Below are 20,783 nucleotides of genomic sequence, written 5' to 3'. Positions count from 1 at the left end.
ACGTATTATATAATGTTCTTGCTCTGGAATTCAACCAATAGCAGTTTAATAAGCCCACCTCGCGTGATCTCGATAAAGTAAGCTGTCATGCGCGTTAACTTTATTCTTTTATTTCCGCTCTTGACTTTGTACAAGAGGGAAGTGGTGGTCACAGATCCTATCGATTATAATTCTACGGAAAATTCAACAAGCGACGAGGAAGAACACGACGATGGGTTTGAAATAGATTTTATTGATGCTTATGACGGTCAAACCGGTGAGGACACTTGACCGCATTTCGGTGGCTATGAGCCGCGAAAGGAGATTGCATTTTCAAAAATTACATTTCATTTTAAGTGATCTTAATTTAAGTTCGATATTTTTCAGCTTTCTGTATTCGATACCAATGGTATTGTATTCGTGTTAGTAACAGGTTCCATATTTATTTCTGTGTTGCAAGATGTTCAGAAAGTGAAGTGATAATGTTTATATATCATGTAAAGGAAATTGTAGTAAAATATAAAGAGAGACAAACTGGAGATGAAACTCGCTGAAATCCCTTTACGACGGCCTAAACCCCCACGTTAACGAAATAAATACACAATGGTAGCAAAGGAAGGCGTTGTTACTGTACTTTTCCCCGTGCTTCTAGCCGCAGAATTCGTTCGTTAAATTCTCATACAAGCCCTTCTTTTAAGCTTATTTTGTCTCGAAATACCGAAGTCCCTCACCCAGTGAGCTTGTGAGAAAAAAATTCTCTCACCTGAGAAATGTATTCTTTAAAAGTTTGGCGACAATTTAGGAGATCGACGAGGACTGTGAAGAAGTCGCCATTTTAGATGCTGGAAAAGCCGCGATCTTTATCCAGGCAGATTAAGACAATTTGCGTGACAAAGATTTCAAATGTTTTCAAGTAAATCGAGCCTATTCCAGTAGTAAACAACAGAATTGGATGGACGGTTTCTGGTTAGAAAAAAAAGACTTCTGGGAGCATTGTAAAGGGTTGCGGGAGCCCAAGAGAGAACAGATGACTGGAGGAGTAGGTGAGAGGCCAGAGAAAAGGGCGGGAAGTGGGTCTACTAAAAAAGCGGGAGAGAAACGAGAAACGCTACCTTCCTTTATGAACCCAATGTTTGTTACTTTCACTTAGCGTCTTTCGACTCTTTAGACTAAATTTTATCCATGACCAAGCGAAATTTATGCTCGGGCCCAAAAAAAGCTTACTTCCGGTTCGATTGTATACTGTTTCAAAGTTTTTACATCATAGGACAATCCGACATGACATGTCGAGTGGCATGGGTGAAAATTCAAGAAACGGAAAGAGTCGCTGAGATAAAGGAGGCGAGGCAGTAGGGAACGGGAAGGGGGAGATTCTGACACTCCTGTCCCAACCCGCAGCATTCCTCGGCCTTCAACTAATTTTCCACTCAATAGTCTATAACAATAAAAATTTAATAATTTATATATTTATATTGCGCTTTTTAACATATAATGATCAAAAGCGCATTACAATATTAAAATACACTAAATATGTACATAAACTAAGTTAACAATAACAAAGTAATTAAAGCGCTAAAGGCTAAAAGCTAACTTAAAAAGATATGTTTTAAGGCAACATTTAAAAGGTATCCGCTGGTTTTTTCTTCTGTTCCAAGAAAAGTAGAGCATTAGTAGAGCCCACGCGAGAATTATCTCCTAGGGAAACGTAATGTGAACGGGTAGTTGGCCCATACTCCAGCAAGTGTAACTAACGAGGAAAATAGTCTTCTGTGTACAATTTAACTGATGTACATCTACAATGTATTTGTCGCATTATGAAATGTGGTAATTCTTACCAAAGTAAATAAGCAATAATGCGGTAGGATTATCTGCCTTTCGACACCTGTGCGCAATCATTGACGTTTAGCTCTAGGAATTGTTTGCGATTTGCAAGAGGGAATCCGAGTGAAATGCTGGTGAATTTGGTGGTAGCAATACTCCTGGCCGCTTCATGGGACAGAAATCGAGGACAGAATTAACTTTATTGTTGAACCACCCTGAACGTCAGAAAAATTTTGGAAGTGGAAAATGTTGCCAACAGTCTTGGGTATATGCCTGATCCCAAACGAAATGTTTCGAAATTTTTGTTAACTTATAAGAATCTTATTCTCGATACATTCTATCATACAAAAGCTACTTAGATTATCAAAACTAGGTTTTTGATTTTGTTGTTGTGTATTCTCTTTTTTCTGTTTAGTTGTTCCATAAAAAAAAGTAGAATCCCTTTCACATACATACAGAACGCTTTTATAACCCAAAAGTCGTTCCCCTAGAACCACCTTGTCAGTGTAATAGTATGTATGGAATTGCCCGTGGTCTGCATTTGTATTTAATTCTACGGTTTTTATTTGTAAATATAAATCATATATGAAAATATTTTTGAAAAGCGTCAGTCCAAGGACACTGCCTTGTGGTACTCGTCTTTTCATCTCTTCATCTTTGGCCATTCTGAAAAACTATTGATTATCGTCTCGAACGTCTTCGATAGTCATCGAAGCATTGAATAAGTTGATCTTATTAAGATGAGTACTCTTCTGCTGACTCTTCTACCATTTCTGATCATTCTGACTCGTCGTCAGAGTCCCAGTCGGCCAAAACATTTCCTGTTGATAAACCAAAGAGAAACAGGCTTAAGGCTTTTCAATCCACGTGCACTCCTGTGATAAGTAATTGGGTAATAGACAAGAATCGACAACCTACTATTTGAATGTTTTCTCAAAATTTTTTCTGCACCCGTTCGTAATCCGACAGCGGCCGCCACAAATCTGTAAAACAACATAAGATAAAACATTTATTTCCAAACATTAATCCACAACAGTGTTCAAAATAGAACTAAAGGTGGCTGGCGACAGACTAATCACATAGTGTCTGCGACTGGAACTCTAAAGGAGACTACTGAGCAACAGAAGGGCATTGTAAATTTACTGACTTTCCCAGAGTCCACATCGTTTTTAAGGCGAAGAAGGCAAAGAAATTAGTTCCATATTTACTAAGCTTATTCGGTCAGGATAGCCGGATGTTAGCCTTCTTCGTGGTCCATAAGCCATGATGCAAAAAATGGCCAATACTCAACCATCTTAATTGATCTCATGCTTGGTCTGTTATTCCTATATGTCGCCGGAGCATGTTAGACCCGCAATCCACTGGGGTCGGTCGCTCGTCGTGTAGACGTTATAAGCCAAAAAAATGAGTAACGAGGCCACATTGACACATGACTTGAAGAACTTTTAAAAACCAATTTTATAAGAGAAGAGTCGATTTTTCAGGCAGGATTAATTAAAACATTCAGCTCAATTTTTCTCCAGATATTATTTCTTCTGAGACTTGGACAGCTGTATTAATCTCCTGTTAAACGGTTTTTTTATTTGTGCTCGTTTTGCGCGTGTTTTGATATCGTTTACTGACTTGACGTTGGGTACTAATTTGACTAATTTGTCGGCTACAGTTTGCAAGAACGCAGCCTATTCTAACATTTATTATAAGATCATTATCATCACGAAACCACAGTAACCAAATGACAATCAAAGAGTTTGCTTCTTGGGTCGGGGAAAAAATGCTTATCAGTTGGAAAAATTATCGTGCACATACTTGTATGCAGGGCTCTTTGAATCACCCATCTTTTTTTCCGTGCAGTTTTTACTCTTTAGTTTTGGCGGTCTTTTAGGGTGTTTTTCCTCTTTAGCCTCAACCTTGCTTTCCATGGTTTGTACAAGCCGTCTTAGTGCGTCGATCTCGTCCTTGCTCTTCATATATAGTTGTCGCAGTACCACCATGTCATCCCGCAGTCCCTTGATGTCATTCCGCAGTCCCTTGTTTTCCACTTCAAGCCTCAGCTCGCTTATTTCTCCGTAATTTCTGTGCAATAATCTTTGCATGTACTCTTTATCAAGTTCCACTTCTTCCAACCTGTTCAATCGCTCTGTTGTCTTTAAGAGTTTAGACCATGTTTTACTTAGGTGTTCCTCCATCGAGGCCTCAAGGTGAGCTTTTAAGTTTCTCCTTTTGTCCTATGAAGGTTTTATTGAATCTATTGAGCTAACTGCGATGTGAAATCAGGTGTTTTTACAAAACGCGGTAACGTCTACCTTAGGAAAACTGTATATGAGTACTTTGAAAAACTAATGCTGCTTAGATTGAAAAGACTTTTTTCAATAACTTCAATGCTGGGGCCTTCTTCAGTCGAAATGTTGGCCAGTTAATGTGATTCTCAACACCTAACTCGCTGAAGTCATGGAAACGTTTAACTACGTAGATCTTTTTAGTAGTGCTTACTCCGGTTTTAGGCACGTTAAAGAGAGGATGACCTTTAGAAGTCGTTTCTAGGATGCCAGATATTAGTAATTAGTTGCAAGGTCTTTGTTTCTCTTTTTTTTGTTTGTTTGTGGTTGTTGTTGTTGTTTTTTTTTTCTATAATTAGGTAATTACATTGTATTGTAACTCCTTAAGTAACGTAATGTGTAAGTCATAACAAACAATCAATGTGTATTGTAAGTAAGTAACGTAATGCCAAGTATTGTAAATAGGTGGTTTTTTTTATGTATTGTAAGTGACGTTTGTAAGACAGTAAAAGCATTAGAAATAATAATAATAATAATAATGATGATGATAATAACAATAATGTAGTGTATTGTAAGTAGGTTAGTTATTGTTGTGAGTAGAGTAAGGCAATGTAAGTAATTATGTGTTTAGCAATAAAAAAAAATAACAACAACAACAGTTTTATTTCTACTACTGTAAACAACTAAAAGAATTTACAAGATTGTAATTATAAATATATAAATAAACAGCACAGTACATACAGTAGTGGGACACCCAAAAAATAAAAAAAAAGAAATATATCAATATATATCAATAAAAAAAAAGATATATATCATCAAATGAAGTATTCTCTTTGGTTTATATCTTTTATTAGCCCTTTCTAACTGTACAGGTCAGATTGGATATTTTAAAGACAAAGTGATTACCAAACGGCTCTATCATAGTGAATGGTTTGAACCCAGGAGTATCCGTAGTTCGTATAGTGTGATCGTCGGGATGAGGGTAGTTCTGAAAAGAACTGTTGTTGGTGACTGGCGTTTCGACAACCTGAGCGGAAGTCAGGAAGAAGTCAGAAGATGACTTCCGTTCAGGTTGTCGAAAAGTCAGTCACCAACAACAGTTCTTTTCAAAACTACCCTCAACCGGACGATCACACTATACGAAACCGCTCTATCACTGCTGAACTTACCTGGAACGTACATCCAGCTTCCTCATAACGACAGTGCACTATGGTCATCACACAGTCGTCCCTCACATGGGACTCCACCTAAAAAGCAACACGCATGTTCGATTTGCTGGTTCTGACGTGCTTACAGGAGGTACTGAAATTATTGCTACTTCGCTGTCATATATTTAACAATTATTCCACTCGCGCTTATTGGAAATGAGATGGTAGAAACCCAACGAGGCGCATAGCGCCGAGTTGGCTATGATCCCCTCATATCCGACAAGCGCGAGTGGAGTAAACGCCCCCGAATCTAGAAAACTAGACTAAAATAAAAATAAAAAAAGCCCCAAATAGTCACGTATACGCTTCTCATATTTGTAGAGCATGGTATAATGGTTCGTAAACCATGATGGCTAAGCCAATGAAAACTCTCGAATTGCGGTGATCTAGTTTTTATTAATCAGAAAAAGCCGACACTTTTATTACGATTGAATCAAAATGGAGAATGCTTACAGCTAAAATAGAATATTGCTCTCCATTTGGATTATTAATTGATCATATATCACTAAATATTTACCTCTTCTCGGGGAATCTCCTCTTCGCCACATTCTTGTGGGCAATTCACAGGAAAACGTGGGCATTCAATATCTTCGTGACACTGCAAAGATGTGTGAACACTTAATATGGGGAACAATAAACCAACTACAAAAAGGCTAGAAAAAGAAAAAGACTTTTTCTACTAAATTTCAATTTCTAGAACATTTATGATTTTGCGTTACTATATAACTAAACGTGAATGTGACGCAGTTCTGGGCAAATTTTCTCAAAGGTTTCCCAAAATTGAAATGACAGTTGGTTTAGGATAGCTTTGGTGGCTTCAATTTGGTCACGACCACAGAGACCATTGATCTGTCTGCTGCTATCTCAGTCTCAATCATAATGCCCCAATGCTGACCGTGTAAACGGCATCACCTAGAATCAACAAATGCTTGCATTTCTGATTTTTTTTTTTTTTAGAGTTAGTACGGTACGCATTAAAATATCTACAGGCCAATCACTGTAAACTTCAATTCTTGTGTTATTTTGGGCGTTAAGGTAGTCTCCTTCGCAGCCGTTTTTTTGGAATGTCACGCAACGCTCCCCCCAAAGTGACATCCCAAAAAACGGCTGCGAAGGAGACTAGCGTTAAGGTGGCTGGGTACAGTAATCAGCACTTTTCCAACAGCTAGTCTATGACAGATCAATACTACCACTGTTTATCGAGTAATGCTGCAATATTGGTTATCACTTGATACCAATATTGCAGCAATATTTAATGAACAGTGGTAGTATTAATCCTCCAAAGTATAGCCGTTGGAAAAGTGCTGGAAACTGTTTCCAGCCACCTTAAATCACATTCTCGTCCCCAGAGCCCACGATCCTTCTGGCCTGCGGCAGGGATCGTGGGCTCTGGGGACGAGAATGTTTAAATCACTAAATTCTGTTTATTCACGTATGCCTGGGCAAAGCGACCAATCCGGATCAGTGCAAGATTTGCCTTGATATTTAAGCAACCTCACCCTTGTGTGGCAGAGGGCGAACTTCTCTTCACAATGTTTACATTGCACCATCCTGTTTGGACATTCTGATGTGGTGTGTTTGTGCAGGAGTCTTCTTTGCATCTCTTTCTTACAGTCATCACATGTTACGTCTCCATATTTGCAGAAAGCAAAGTGTTCCTGTGAAAGACAAACCGAGCACTTTCTTGTCTTAAGATCACAACTTCAAAAGCTGCCTGTTTTCCAAATCCGTGACGGTCGTCTTAACGACAATCAAAATGCCTTTCTAACAGTTTCATTTATTATAATCTGGCAGAGAAATCTGGAGGTTAATTCTTAGGGTGAAACTAATTGTTTACGAGTAAATGGTTTGAACCCAGGAGTATCAGTATAGTTCGTCTTGTGGCGCCATTCTTTGGAACAATAGTCTTCCTTGTGACTTAAGGGAGGCAGAGTCTCTGAGGCAGTTTAAACGCCTATTAAAAGGAGATGTACAAAGCACGGCATTCGTGGAAAGCAGCTAATTATTTTATTAAATTAGATATCAGGGATTGAATATATTTGTAGTTTTACCTGACGAATTTTTAACCGTGTTGAAATAAAGATTATGTACGTATGTGTGATCGTCCGGGTAAGGGCAGTTCTGAAAAGAACTGTTGTTGTGATTGACGTCACCAGCAACAGAAGTCTTCTTCAAGCGGAAGTCTTCTTCAGAGTCAACTAAATAGTGTTAGTCAGTCGATGTGATAAATCTGGTCTTTTAACGGACCAGACTTATATCATCATCGGCTGACTAACACAACAGTTCTTTTCAGAACTACCCTCACCCGGACGATCACAAAAGACAAACTAATTGTTGTTTATCCGTTGTGATTTGGAGTGGCTAATGTTTACTGTCTAACCGAGCCCTCGCAACAGAAAGCTAAAAGACGTTGCTCGAAAATCAGATCGGCATTACACCTAAAAATAAACAAAACCTTCATCTGATGTGAGGCAAATTACAAGTAACAAGCTATACTGTACCTCGTGGTACCGTAGTTGTCCAGTCCACTCACATCCTCCGTCACTCTTCTCGCATTTGACGCGAAGAGAAAGTATCTCCCGCTCCCAGGCAACATCACGAAAGACCTTTATCATACAGATAAATAGAAAGCATTGCATGGTCCATTGAATGTCTATATTGAAGAGTCATCAAAAAGAGAAAATTGTCAGTTACTATTATTTACTACTGCCGTAGTTTTTAAGAAATTCACTCTTACTTTTCTTGATTGTAATTCTCACCACCCTTTGTGCCATAGGAGATCGGTCAGCACGCTATTTATTAGTCATCTATTACACGTTGATATCAATGACTTTGTGTAGATGTAACTCTAATTTAATACTCCTCGCAACTGATTACATATCGATCTTAAGCAATGTGTGTTACACGAGTAGTTAATGAGATTCAAATAATAAGGAGATAGATCGTTTTTTTTTTCTCGGATACAGTTCCAAAGCTGTACAAACTGATAACAGATTTTGAAAAGTCCACCCAACATGACAAAAACGAAAATTAAATAAATAACAGAATATTACGGAATCCGAGGTGGTTTAGCCTTTTTTTAGTTTCCATTTTCATTCGCGTTAGCATTCTCAACCGTTACTTTATCTCATCTCCGTAGCAAGCGAGTCTCAAAGAACTCAAGACAATATTTAGGGTCTGTGAACAGAATCGGTCACCCCAAAACGCAGACCATGCAGACTGCGGACTGCAGACCGCAGACCGTGCAGACCATGCAGACTGTGCAGACTGAATACGTTTTTTTTGTTTTCTTATTCTTGTTTTTGATTTACTTTTGACTCGCATATTTTTTGGTTCTGTTCAATTATACATCGGAGTGTTTGTTATCCACAGGCTGTGCAAACTCGGTGGTATGTGACTGTTGATGTGTTATAGATTTTGCAAGGGAAACTCCCTTTAGTCCTAAATATGCTTAAGTAAAGCTATTTTAAAATTTAGAAAAACTTCACTTGTAATGTAATATCACACGTAACATGTACATTTTCTACTCTTGGTATGCAAAATGTAATTCCAAATGGCTGTTGGAGTGTGACTACGTTCACGCTAAAAAAACCTAGCGCATGGAAAGATCACAGGAAACCGAATAGCATTTCAAATTCTCAGCGCAGCACGGTTGCTGTAATAAGTTGATGCGATGGTTAATTTATATGTCCTTATGGCAGGTTTGTTTTTATGGCGATTTAGACTACGAGTGGTCCCTCTTTAGTGCATATTTAACACTATTTTGTCACTAGAAGCGAAAAAAGTGAGTCAAGTGTTAGAAAAAAAAGTACTCAGTCTGCACAATCTACACGGTCTGCATGGTCTGCACGGTCTGCAGTCTGCAAGGTCTGCGTTTGGGGTGACGGTTATACAATAGTGTTAATGTGGCGTAGTGGATATCGTTATAGCTTCGCAGTCAGGAGATCCAGGGGACGATTTTCATTCAGACCCAGTTTTTTCCCTTTCTTTTCTCCGTTTCTTTTATTTAATTATAAATGTATATTAGGAAACCATTGAGCGAAAACCAGCATTTCTCTTCTACCTCTTTTTGACAGATGAATTCAGTTTTAAGTTCAAAGTAGAAAGCCTGGTTTGTATGAGAAAATGTTCAAAGAAAATTGTTTGGCTCCTCATCAGTTTATTATAATAAACGAAATTTTAATTTACGGAAAGCAAAGTCACTTCAATTGTTTAAAAATTTGTTTGAGGTTGTTGTCATGTTGTCACATTAGGATAATTATGACTTATCGCCGTACAGTAAAATACATGTAACTTTCATCCATGATGCTTTTCAACCTGTCGAATGTGATTTAGCGTATTGCAAAATTCGACCGAACTTCTGTCATACCACATCTTTTGATTCATACGAAACAATTCTTGTTGCAAACGCTTAGCTTGCTTGTCGCGTGCGACAAACACAGCGGCAAGTACCTGCCGCTGACCGCTATCAAGGTTAGTCCTCGGGCTCACTCTCGTTCTCTCGCGATAAAGAAAGTTCTGTTTGTTTATACTTTTTTGTTCGAAGGCGAAGAATACATGTAACACTATGTAACACGATTACCAGCCGGTGTTCGTGAAAGTAGCCTTTGCTTCCAGAGACCGCACTAGAGAGATCGGCGGTATCAGCGGAAATAGAGCCTGAAGAACCAGTGACTGAAGAACCAATGACTTTAATATAAAAAAAAATCAATTATATGTTTACATCTAAACACTCCGGTCATATTGTGGTCGTCGGGGTACATTTAGGAAAACAAAGTTGCACCATGCAGCGCCGGAATGCCAGACATGCGGAAAATGAGGTCAAATGCAGAACAGAAAAGGAAGGAAGTTTAATTTGTTGTAAATAACCCGGCAATTTCCCCTCTGATTATAGAAACCCTAGAAAGGATATTGAAACCACATGAGTCTTGGATGGAATCTAAGCCCTTCCTGTAGTGCTGAGCCTGGTCATGCACTCGTGCATGTGACCCAAACAAGAACTTGTTGTAACTCAATCTGCTGCTTTTCCTTAGGGTTTCCTGTTTCCTCAACACGAATTTCTGTTTTTGTCATATGTTGCTTTCTTTCAACCAATGAAACAACACTGAATTTGTTGACCTTGATCATATCATGTTTACCCGTGGCACAAAAGCGCAATTTTACTGCTTCCGACTTGCATTTTCTCGCAAAAAAGTGTCTGGTAAGTAAAAAAAATAAATCACCTTCAAAAATTCAGCACCGCTTTACTAATTGAGAACACTGAAACAAACAAACAAATTTTGAAAATTGAACAGAACAATGATAGCCGAGGCCTGTTTGGAATATTGATGATTACAATATATGATAGAAATTTGCGGTTTTCAGTAAACTCACCAATCCATCCTCAGTAAAAGGATTCCTATCTTCTGGACAAATTGCAGGATCATGATCTCCCCTGAAGGAATGTGAATCAAATATTAGCTGGCGGCTGATACGGGTAGCATCAGACATGTATTCTATATACTGTAGACATCTAGCCCTCGACTACAGTACTCACTGGCATGCGAACAGTTTGGTATCGATCGTTTGTTGTTGCCGAGATGTGCAGCTTACACAAACAGAACATATTAAACATAGAGTACCTGAATGTTTCTAACAAGCAGCTTTCGCAGAATCGATGACCACACACAGTCTGTACGGGGCTCCGCATGGCAAGAAGGCATACGGGGCAGATTTGGCCTGGAGACAACTCATCTACAAACACAACATCATGGCCACCAATTCTGGGTTCACCGTCGAATTCTTCCTCCATAGTCGATGCTAATAGAGGTAATTGCGGAAGTAGAAAGAAAGAGTGCTTATGAAAGATGTGTTTGTTGTTTAGAGAAGCTGGGTTACTTTGGTTTCATCGATATGATTGGTTTTCGTTTTGATAGCTGTCAGTCATTACGTATTGTATAATATTCTTGTTCTGGAAGTCAACCAATGGCAGATCAGTAAGCCCACCTCGAAGGGCCCACCTCGCGTGATCCCAATAGTTAGCCGTCACGCACGTTCACAAAATGTATTCTTTTATTTCCGCTCTTGCCTTTGTACAAGATGGAAGTGGCAGACAATGAACAAGATCTATACGCCTCAGATTCTTCGGAAAGTTCAACAAGCGACGAGGAAGAACTCGAGGATGGATTTGAAATAGATTTTGTTGATGCTTATGACGGTCAAACCGGGGACGAGGAAGACACTCCACCGCATTTCGGTGGTTATGAGTACGAATTTGTCGACGAGGTGTCAGACAGTCAGAAATGCCCGGTGTGTCTGTTGCCGATGCGAGATGCCGTGCAAACTTCGGAGTGTGGCCATCGATTCTGTAAAGAATGCTTGCAAACGATTCTAAGGTAGATAATGCCAAACATAACATAGTTTTAAGTCTGTTAAAGAAGTGAAAATTAAGTATACGTGATGCAGAAATTTTGGCCCTGCCGCCGCCTGGTCGTTTGTGATTACGTCAGCACTATTTTTTGTTTTCGTTCTCTGGTGAAAAAGTCCTTCATTAGGCGAGCTAAGTCTGTGGTAGGTGCTAGGAAGTACATCACACGTCACACATTTTACAAAGGTGTGAGTTATTCTAAACAACTAAACTGAGATCAAAGCTTTCATATGGGACGCCAAGATGCCATCAGACCGGCTTGATCTTTAGAGCGAAACTCCAAAATTGATTATTTCTGTGTCATTCAAAGGAAATTGTGCATGCACTTTCTCAAAATTACAGTTCATTTTCAATGATCTTAAGCTCCTCAGTTTGTCAACTTTCTGCAGTGTGTTCCATTGGTACCAAGTTCTGAAAGTGAAAGTAATTTTGCATATAAATGAGTGTTAATATAGATATCTACTAATGTGGAAAACGATTTGTTTATTTTTTCTTCCTCTTTGTGATCCAGTAAGCTATTTTATTTTAGAGATAATAAACTGCATCTGGATTTTTCTCTCGAGCTATAAAGTCGGAGAGTCCATTTATTGTTTTTTTGAGTTGCGTAAATTAATTATCTCTCTAAACGGAAATCGGAATAAATAACTCTGTCGGCGATGTTGCGTCGTATGACTGGGGTCTAGAAACTAATCTCAGCAATTTACTCAGTTTCGGTAGCCGTTACTATAGAGGCCGGTAATAGGAGGTAAACACAGTCTTCAAGGGAGTAAGCAATTCATGTCTATTAAGAATGGTATGGCTATCTGCAGATTGCTCTGATCTGTATACTGAATCAAGTATACACTTGCTCTTCCGGCTCCAACCGAGGCATGCTCGTAGTGAGGGTATATTATAGACCAAGGACCAAACGTACTGGTTAATTTATATCTTTTGTGTCATCTCTCGACAGGGAAGTCCATCCTGTTTGTCCAAACGATCGACGAGAAATTCAAAAGGAAGGAGGTGTAAGCAGAACAATTCTTATGATATGCAAGGGAATATATTAAATATTCATATATTTCATATATTTCACTCAATCTTTTATAAATTCCCGGTTGGTTTCTACGCGCGCTTTTAAATAATTGACTTAATTTATCTCGTGTTCTCATCTTTTTGTCGTGTCTAGTATGGTATAATCATGCAAGAGAGAATAATCTCTTTGCACTCGCTTCGTTTCTTACTTGTTAAAGACGAGAAAGCGAACAAATCGTGTTCCCCTTCAAAAGGTGCTTGTTTGCTCATATATACGCAACATTGCTTTCTGGATGTGTTTTGACTGGTTTAGATAATCTGATAGCCTATGCCCAAACCGAAATGAACAGAATCGCCAGTATTGCATTTGGAACACAGATGTGGAGTTTCATTTTTGCAGACCTGCTATTCCCAGATGTTAGTCGTTCGATGTTAGAAAGCTTGAATAATATAAAGCTGTTTTGAGGAAGGTTTTGTCGCATGAAAGCGTCAAGTCCACGCGACAAGATTGGGTATTCAGTGGAGTTCTGCGTTGCGGTATCGGTGTAGAGGAAATCTCGAAATTTGTATTTCTGTACCTGAAGTATTAGCAAGGATGCCATTAGATATTAAAACTCATAAAACCGTTTTTCAGTATCTTTCTTCCCCTGTAAAATGTTTTTTTAGTTGAAATTTCTTCTAAAATTCAGTGTAGCGAAAATAACCTTGGTTCCACCAGTCTGAACAAAAAAACACGCAAGAAATGACTTCTGCCATGTTGTTATATCTCAATATATCTGATTAAATGTTCAGGGCGTACAACAGCTCTCTACTTCAACCTGTACACTTACTTTCAGGATTGTCGTGTGTAGTTTTACGCTTTATTCCGAACACCTTTCGCGAAACAGCTGTATACATAGAGGCCAGAAAAAGTATCGGGACAACCATTTTGAAAGACAGATGTCTCACGAAATCTGAGAAAACTAAGTATTCTCCTTCACATTCCCGATATTATTTCCTTGGCAGTACTTTTATGACAAAGCCTGGGCCAGAGATATTTTGTGTCTCCGTGTTAAATGCAGGCGGAGCGACAGAGGATGTGAGTGGATTGGTCACCTGCGACATGCAGAGGTATGTAATGGTTTGTTTTGTTTGTTTTCTTCCTTGTGTTGCATGGATGAATTGACTCTTACATTTTAGTACAGTATAGTAGTTTCAAATCTACAGCTTCAATGAGCGACAAAAGTGTTGAGACACTTGGTAGTAAAGCTCGATTTTCGAGCGTCTTGGAGATATTTCACCCCTCCCCCATACTGCAAACAATGTTGATGTTTCTATTTCTTAGACTGTACATGTACAGACCACAGCGCCTACACAACATTAATTGAATTGGGTGTCGGGTAGGCTGGATATCCAGCCGTTTTGGAAGTCCGCTTGTTTATCCTCCTCCCAACGTGGTGTGGGGCAAAGAACGCGGGCTCACAAAACGGCTGGAAATCGAGCCTAGGGGCCGAGGGGTATCAGAGAAATACAGCTAGATGCAAACACAAGTAAAATAGAATATATCACTTTCTAAAATTGCTTCGACTACTTTTGTCGCCCATTTTTGCTCTCGAATCTTGCAGTCCCGCGCAAGACATGTTCTAGATTTGCTGAATAGACATGTATAATTTCGACATCCTGTGGTAAACATGGCCAAAAAAGTGTTATTTTTCTTAGGACCACAAAGGTGAATGTGATTATGAAGACGAAAAGTGTCTCGCCTGCGGTGTCGACACTCAAAGGCGACTTAAGGAGACTCACCTCAATGAAGAATGTCCAAAGAGAATCATAGAGTGCGTCCACTGTCAAGATGAGTTCACCTTTATTCAAAAGCAAGTAAGTACAGGTGGTAACAAGAGGTTTGTTAAACAAAAAGGAGTAATGATAAAAGAAAGGTCTGCCTGAGAAACCATATGCAAACAGAGCCGGGACCTTACAAGGCAGTCCTCGACGTGATCTCTTTTGAAGTGTCAAGGTGTTTAGCTATATGCAAAAACTAACTGGCAACACTTAATTTAGCTTTTTTATTTATCAATTTTTGTTTTTTGGTTTTTTGCACTTAATTTATGCATCAGGAACATGAAGACACTTATTGCAGACGCTTCCCTCTCGTCTGCAACAGCTGTGGACATGAGGAAATACCCAGAGAAGAGGTACATTCTATAATGTAGAAAGTTATGATAGAAAATGGGCTCCTGGTGATGTATTGTGACAGGAACTTTGCCCATGGTACCCTCTCTTCCCCTCCCGGTAGTCCCTGCACATATGGAAGTTAACTCAGATAGAGGTGACGTGAATCACAGTTTTGTTGTCAATTTTGTCACAATTTTCTTTAAATAATCCCTGATTCGGTAAGCAGTACGAATACTTTGAAATCAGTAAAAGGTAAATTCTTAGTTAACTCCGTCTTATTGTTACATACAAACAGTGGGATATCGATTGTAGTGAAGGAGTGGTAATGGTATTCATAAAGATGTATACTTATTTAAAGTTATTCTTGTGTTATAAATGTTATGCTCTTTTGATTCAGTTTTCCTGTTTTACAGATGGAACGGCATTTGTCGAATAATTGCCCAATGATAGAGGTAACCTGTCCCTATGCCAAAGCTGGCTGTCCATTTCAGGTTTGTACCGAATACAACACGTCCCAATGTAAAATTCTCATTGTACCTGAAGAAGGCTGGTTTGGTCAGCCGAAATATAGTACGTTGTGTCGGTTTCTGCTGTTGTATTCTTCATTTTATATGTAAAGCCGATTAGATCACTATTGATCCAACGTATACCAGCAGGATCATCGTTCCGGTTGCTTGCTCAAACATTTTCTACTGAATACAATGTAATAAATTGTGGGATCTAATTATCGCGAATTTCATCGATTTTTCATCGATGCGCGAAAATTAAATCCCGTGAAAACAAACTCTCGCCAAAAAAATTCCGCGAAAATTTACTCCTTTTATTTACATTGCAGAATTTCAATGAAATTGGTTGGAAACAGTGTAACGAAAACGACCATATGCTTTCCGTTTTTGTTACGCTCAAGTAACGTACACGAAATCGGCGAAAAAGTATTCCCACGAGTAACGTCTGAACACGTAGGGGCCAAACCACCCCCCTAATGTTTCATGAAGGCTATATTTGCTTGGTTTATATATTTCTGAACCAAGTTTGGCAGATGAGCTTTCTTTGTTCTCCAGTTTATTTTAATTTGGAAGTTGTAACAAAATGTCAGATTATGACGTCATAATTGATGACGTCACCAAAACGTGGTATATGTTTTTGAAAAATCTGGTGTAAAGATTATGTCATTGGAAAGGCCTTGACTTGAGGAGTAAAATGCCGAAAACTGTTTCTTGCTATGATGATTATTTTTCAAGATATGGTAAATTAAATATTTTTTTTGTTGTCCCCCCCGGAATTTGCTTAACCATACTGTCCTTCTTAAGTCAGTCTCTCTGGTTTATTTTTTTCAGTTTTTTTCTAGGAAGGCTAATAATCTAGAAAAATAGAAAGCTTGATGTTGTCAAAAATCGTATGGTTTTAGAAATTTGATTTTCGGCTTTGTTAAGATGGTATTAACAGTAAAAAAACGGGTGACGTCACAGGTTATGACGTAACAAAACTAATTTTAACGCAATAATACTAGAGGGATAATTTTTTATTCCGATTTTCTTCTTTATTTTTGCTTTAGTCATCTGGCACATCACATGTGCAACATAGCTGCATTTGCTGGAACAAAATTACGGCTCCAATTTGGGGATCTTTCTCAATGATTAAAAATGCCATATTTCATTTAATTTTTGTGATATGGACAAAATTTTTTCAGGCTTCAACTCCCCTTGATGTGCTCTTTCGAACACATTGTAAAAATATTCATATTAAAAACTTCAAAAGTGGCAAAAAACATGACGTCATCACTGTGACGTCACAACTTTGACATTTACTGACATTTTTCATGTAAATATAATTGGCAATAGGTCTTCTGCTCATCTGCCAAGTTTGGTGTAGAAAGAGTCAATACTTTGTAAGTAATGCGAAATAATGTGAAATACCCAAGAACTGACGAAACATTTGGGGGGTGGTTTGGCCCCTACGTGGAAATCCAAACTCGCGAAAATTTGTTCCCGCGAAACTCGAAAAATCCTAAATCCGCGAAATTAAACTCCCGCTAAAATTTCATGCCACACGGTAAGTCAGTCCGGTTTTCGGCGATCGCTGGTTTACGACTGATTACTTCGAAAACCAGTCCCATTTTATTCAGGGTTTACGTAGGACATTTCTCGGCAGACGGAGTTTCGTATACTGCTCATCCTGTTAACTTTTTGCCATCGTCGATGGACCACGATCGCGAACGTCAATTGTCCCTGGAAAATCAGGCTCTTGAATTTTGGTCTAAAAGCACCTCGATTAAATGAAGTGTAGGTTTCCGCAGATTGCTATCCTTAAAGTGTCTACTAAAACAATTATGAGCCGTTTCTTTGCAGCTGTCTTATCAGTCATCTCTTGTGACTGTCATGTGCTGTTTGTCTATATGTAGGACAAGAGAGCTCATCTTAATGACCACATAGAGGCAAGCGTAGAAGACCATTTGGAACTGACATGGTCCTCACTGGTTGTTGCGAAACAAGAGCTTGACAACATGAAAGATCTGCGGCAAACATTGCATCAAATGCAGGAAGTTAATCAAAAGCTGACAGAGTCAGTGGCTGATTCTCGTGAAGAGGTTCAAAGTTTGACACTGGCAATGAAAAATCTCGAAATGCAAAATATCCAACAAAAGAAGTGGATGGAAGACATGGTAAGGAAGATGGCAAGGGAAATGAAGAGTCTGGAAAACAAAATGGTTGAGGTAAACGCTACTCATAACGATGAGAAAACATACATACGCCCTGTGAATGATAGATGGGAAAGAGTGGGAGCCATTTTAAACCGTCCAGATATACCGACTGTACAGGGGATGTCGAAGCGACGGGCCGTTTTATCACGTGAACAACCGAAGAGAGCTATGAGCTCTGAGTATATGCAACCCCTTTCTGACCAACGTTCGAAATTAGCAGCCACTTACTAGCGAATGATACACGGTTCAACATCGGTCAACTTTTGTTGATCAACAAATGTTGAACATTGCTGCGTCTTGTTGAAACGTTGTTGCAACTCGTTGAATACTCATTCAACTTTTGTTGAGCAACAAATACACATTTTGGCGAGAAGTTGAAATGGCGGACGAGGAGATGTTGCTGTCGCTTTGTGCTTCGAGCATTGTCGCCGTTATTATGACGCGTCGACAAAAAAGACGAAAAACCCGCAAAATTTGGACGCGTGAATGGTTAAGAAATAGAACCATATTCGGAGCATACTACACCCTGTTGCTGCAATCTCTACCAGAGCTGTCTCTCATCTAGCTCTGCTGATGTCACGGTTTTTGTGATCCTTCGATCTTATATCGTACAGACACGGAAAAGTCTCGTACAGATTGATCAGTTGACTGGTGTTATATATCAACGTTCAACATCACATGATACACTGTTCAACATTTTTTGAACAGCAGCTGCAACATTTGTTGCTCAACAAATGTTGGACCGTGTGAACCGTACATTGTATATGGGCCCATACAACATTTTCGCGACAAATTAAAATTAAAAAAAAAACGTAGCTAGCAAGAATTTGCTTTCAAATAAAATGCACACGAATAGTTTATTGTCCTGGGCGGTTTTACTACCACTTTACTTGTTACGGTATAAGAGAAGTATTTGTATGTATTTCAGTTGTCATTCGATTCCATTGTAAGTTACTAATAAATTGTATTGTTCTCAGTGCTAGCTAAAACATCAACGAAAGGTGTTAATTTAAGGTTTGCGTGACCTCACCGTTATGCGAGTTTTGTTGCTACTGTTAACCAGTTCTAGTGCGCACTAGTGCAATGCTGATTTAGTAATCAGTTCTCCTTAGCCTAAGAAACGTACTATATAATTCCTTTAAGAGGCAGTATAAGCAGAACCTCTTCAGTAAATAATAGTCACTTGTAGCTTTGTAATGTATAAATATTTTTCTGTAACATATTTTGAAAACTATTTTTCTGTGATGTACTTTTGTTACCATCGCATTTAGCCAGCTCGAAAGCGACTGGCTGCTCTGGTTACCTCGCACATAGCTTTTTAGTCTTTTCCCCAACCTTGTGTTACGAATATTTCTCTCTTTTTTGTTTAAAAAAAAAGGTACTAATGTAAACACTGAAAATAGCGCACAGTAAAGAAGTTGAGTTGAGTGCATGGCACGAGCTGTTTGATGTTGATGTGTTAGGATCGAACTTGTCAGGAGCCCATGACCAGGAGCGGCATCTCCCATACTAAACATTGAAGTCAACCCTTTCCGGTATCTTTTTATTTTTAACTAAATTTCGAAAAGAATATCTAAAAGGCATCGCGACCGAAAATGCGACGACAGAGATACGGTGGAAATGACTTAAAATCGGCCTTGGGGTCAACATAGACAATCCTCCCCCCCCCCCCCACCCCCGCCCCACCCATTCCGGCCATAGACAAGAGAAATTCGCAGAGGACTTTCTGAGGCAGAGATAAATGTAATTAATACATGTATTGTACTACTCTACCCAGTAGACCGCGACACCCACGAATTTTTTTGCCTCCTTCATTGTAACGTTTTTGATGCCGCGAGTTTATTTTAAACCAAACACCTGGTACATTGAAATGCGCCACGTGAGGACATTTTTTCTGTGTGGCGTCATGACTTTTTCGTATTACGTGATGTTCATTCACAGCGTGTTTATCTTCAAGAGGAAAGCTTATCGTGTCGAATGCGTCTAAAAAAACTGCTCCGAATTTGTCCTGATCATATTTTTTCTTCAGCAGATAAACAGCGGCCATACTGACAGTTCTAAGGCAGACAAAAAGTAGTATGCTGTCTTTTCAGTAACTGTTGTTGAGTAAGCAAACACTGACCAGCAGAAATGACATCTTATCCCAGAGCCCACAAACAAAACACCATGTTCAGGCAAAAGTTTGGCATGCGACGAATGAAGTAATGTCCTCTGGAATACGCTGCGGATCGTATCACAGTGTATCACAGAAACTGTTGAAAACATAAGGCTTACCGTATACTTGTAGGGTGACTGAAAACAAAATGGGTGGCTTCAAAACAGCAGATGCATGTACAGTGGAAGCTCTCTTGACGCAATCTCTCGTGAGCAGACAGCTCAGCCTTTACTAAAGACCGCCTTCACAAAACCCCGTTTGAACTCCCCTGCAAACTCTGTATTTACTCATTCCCATAAGCGGACATTCTTGTAAACAGCCGTGGACACTTGGAGAGCTTACGATCTAGACTTTTCCTTTGTTTTTAAGCTCCCGTAAACGGACACTTGAAAGGAATTGTGCCTGACTTTGAAAGATACTTATGAACATTTGTAAATTGTATCACTGCTTTTCAGTTGTTGCAGCGAGACTGTTAATGATGTTATTGTTAATACTGGCTGCAATTATCATTTGTTATTTTTGATTAAAATCACTAAGGGCCCGTCCTAGTACTGTAATATACAGTTCGGTGTACATTCAGTTACTGCCATTATTGCGGCATTGCACAAGGCAATGAATAATAATAATAATAATAATAATAATAATAATAATAATATTTTTTTTTTAATGATAATAATGTTTATTAGTGGCTTATAAAAAAATTACAATAATAATAATAATCCGAAACATGTATTTTCTTTATTAAATAATGAATTTCAAAAACATCGTGTGGTTCATCAAATACTACTATCATCATCATAACATTAATTAACATATTCCATACAAATTGGTATATACAAGGTAAAAGTAAGTAAAAGAAATAAACTATAATAATAATAATAATAATAATAATAATTTTGTGGTATCTTTAATTTGCACTCCCAATGTTTATTGTAAACTGGGCAAGTTCCCGTAGGTGACCATCTTTCCTTTGCAACTCTAGTAGCGGCTTACAAGAACTACTCTTCGTAAGCGGCCAGCTTCAGTTACGACAGTTACGGACACCTTTATCGCGTTCTGAGGGTAATTCCAG

The 20,783-nt window shown here is 38.8% G+C and overlaps 2 protein-coding genes across 3 annotated transcripts; one reads left to right on the top strand and one right to left on the bottom strand.

Moving 5' to 3' along the window:
• Window positions 1–1,410: 1,410 nt before the first annotated feature.
• On the bottom strand, window positions 1,411–11,126 carry LOC110042243 (TNF receptor-associated factor 6-like). Of its 2 annotated transcripts, XM_089297609.1 has the most exons (9): window positions 10,906–11,122; window positions 10,658–10,718; window positions 7,786–7,890; window positions 6,784–6,942; window positions 5,802–5,882; window positions 5,246–5,323; window positions 3,607–4,025; window positions 2,719–2,783; window positions 1,411–2,621 (listed from the first exon to the last, which is right to left on the bottom strand). In XM_089297609.1, the coding sequence occupies exons 1-9, from the start codon at window positions 11,073–11,075 to the stop codon at window positions 2,578–2,580; spliced, it is 1,182 nt and encodes a 393-aa protein (XP_089153735.1). In that variant the 5' UTR covers window positions 11,076–11,122; the 3' UTR covers window positions 1,411–2,577. The 2 variants fall into 2 exon arrangements, with proteins under 2 accessions (XP_089153735.1, XP_089153734.1); XM_089297608.1 differs by having other exon boundaries at window positions 1,411–2,783; window positions 10,906–11,126.
• Window positions 11,127–11,303: 177 nt separating this feature from the next.
• Window positions 11,304–18,993, top strand: LOC149106155 (TNF receptor-associated factor 6-like). The gene is made up of 7 exons (XM_089297607.1): window positions 11,304–11,658; window positions 12,640–12,694; window positions 13,707–13,811; window positions 14,400–14,558; window positions 14,798–14,875; window positions 15,269–15,346; window positions 17,257–18,993. The coding sequence occupies exons 1-7, from the start codon at window positions 11,363–11,365 to the stop codon at window positions 17,785–17,787; spliced, it is 1,302 nt and encodes a 433-aa protein (XP_089153733.1). The 5' UTR covers window positions 11,304–11,362; the 3' UTR covers window positions 17,788–18,993.
• The last annotated feature ends 1,790 nt before the right edge of the window (window positions 18,994–20,783 follow it).

This window comes from Orbicella faveolata, unplaced genomic scaffold (assembly GCF_042242905.1).
Source record: "Orbicella faveolata isolate gen_17 unplaced genomic scaffold, um_ofav_v1 contig_3, whole genome shotgun sequence".
Lineage (NCBI taxonomy): Eukaryota > Metazoa > Cnidaria > Anthozoa > Scleractinia > Merulinidae > Orbicella > Orbicella faveolata.
This window is presented reverse-complemented; position numbering and strand designations above follow the sequence as displayed.

What these genes read in the sequence shown, in the direction of transcription:
- LOC110042243 (XM_089297608.1), bottom strand. Translation starts at nt 11,075, where the DNA reads ATGGAGGAAGAATTCGACGGTGAACCCAGAATTGGTGGCCATGATGTT. An exon ending in CTTTTACTGAGGATGGATTG is followed by an intron (nt 7,891 to 10,657) that starts GTGAGTTTACTG and finishes TGTATGATAAAG; the next exon opens with GTCTTTCGTGATGTTGCCTG. An exon ending in TCGCCCTCTGCCACACAAGG is followed by an intron (nt 5,883 to 6,783) that starts GTGAGGTTGCTT and finishes ACATCTTTGCAG; the next exon opens with TGTCACGAAGATATTGAATG.
- LOC149106155 (XM_089297607.1), top strand. Translation starts at nt 11,363, where the DNA reads ATGGAAGTGGCAGACAATGAACAAGATCTATACGCCTCAGATTCTTCG. An exon ending in AAATTCAAAAGGAAGGAGGT is followed by an intron (nt 12,695 to 13,706) that starts GTAAGCAGAACA and finishes TTTCCTTGGCAG; the next exon opens with TACTTTTATGACAAAGCCTG. An exon ending in TCACCTTTATTCAAAAGCAA is followed by an intron (nt 14,559 to 14,797) that starts GTAAGTACAGGT and finishes TTTATGCATCAG; the next exon opens with GAACATGAAGACACTTATTG.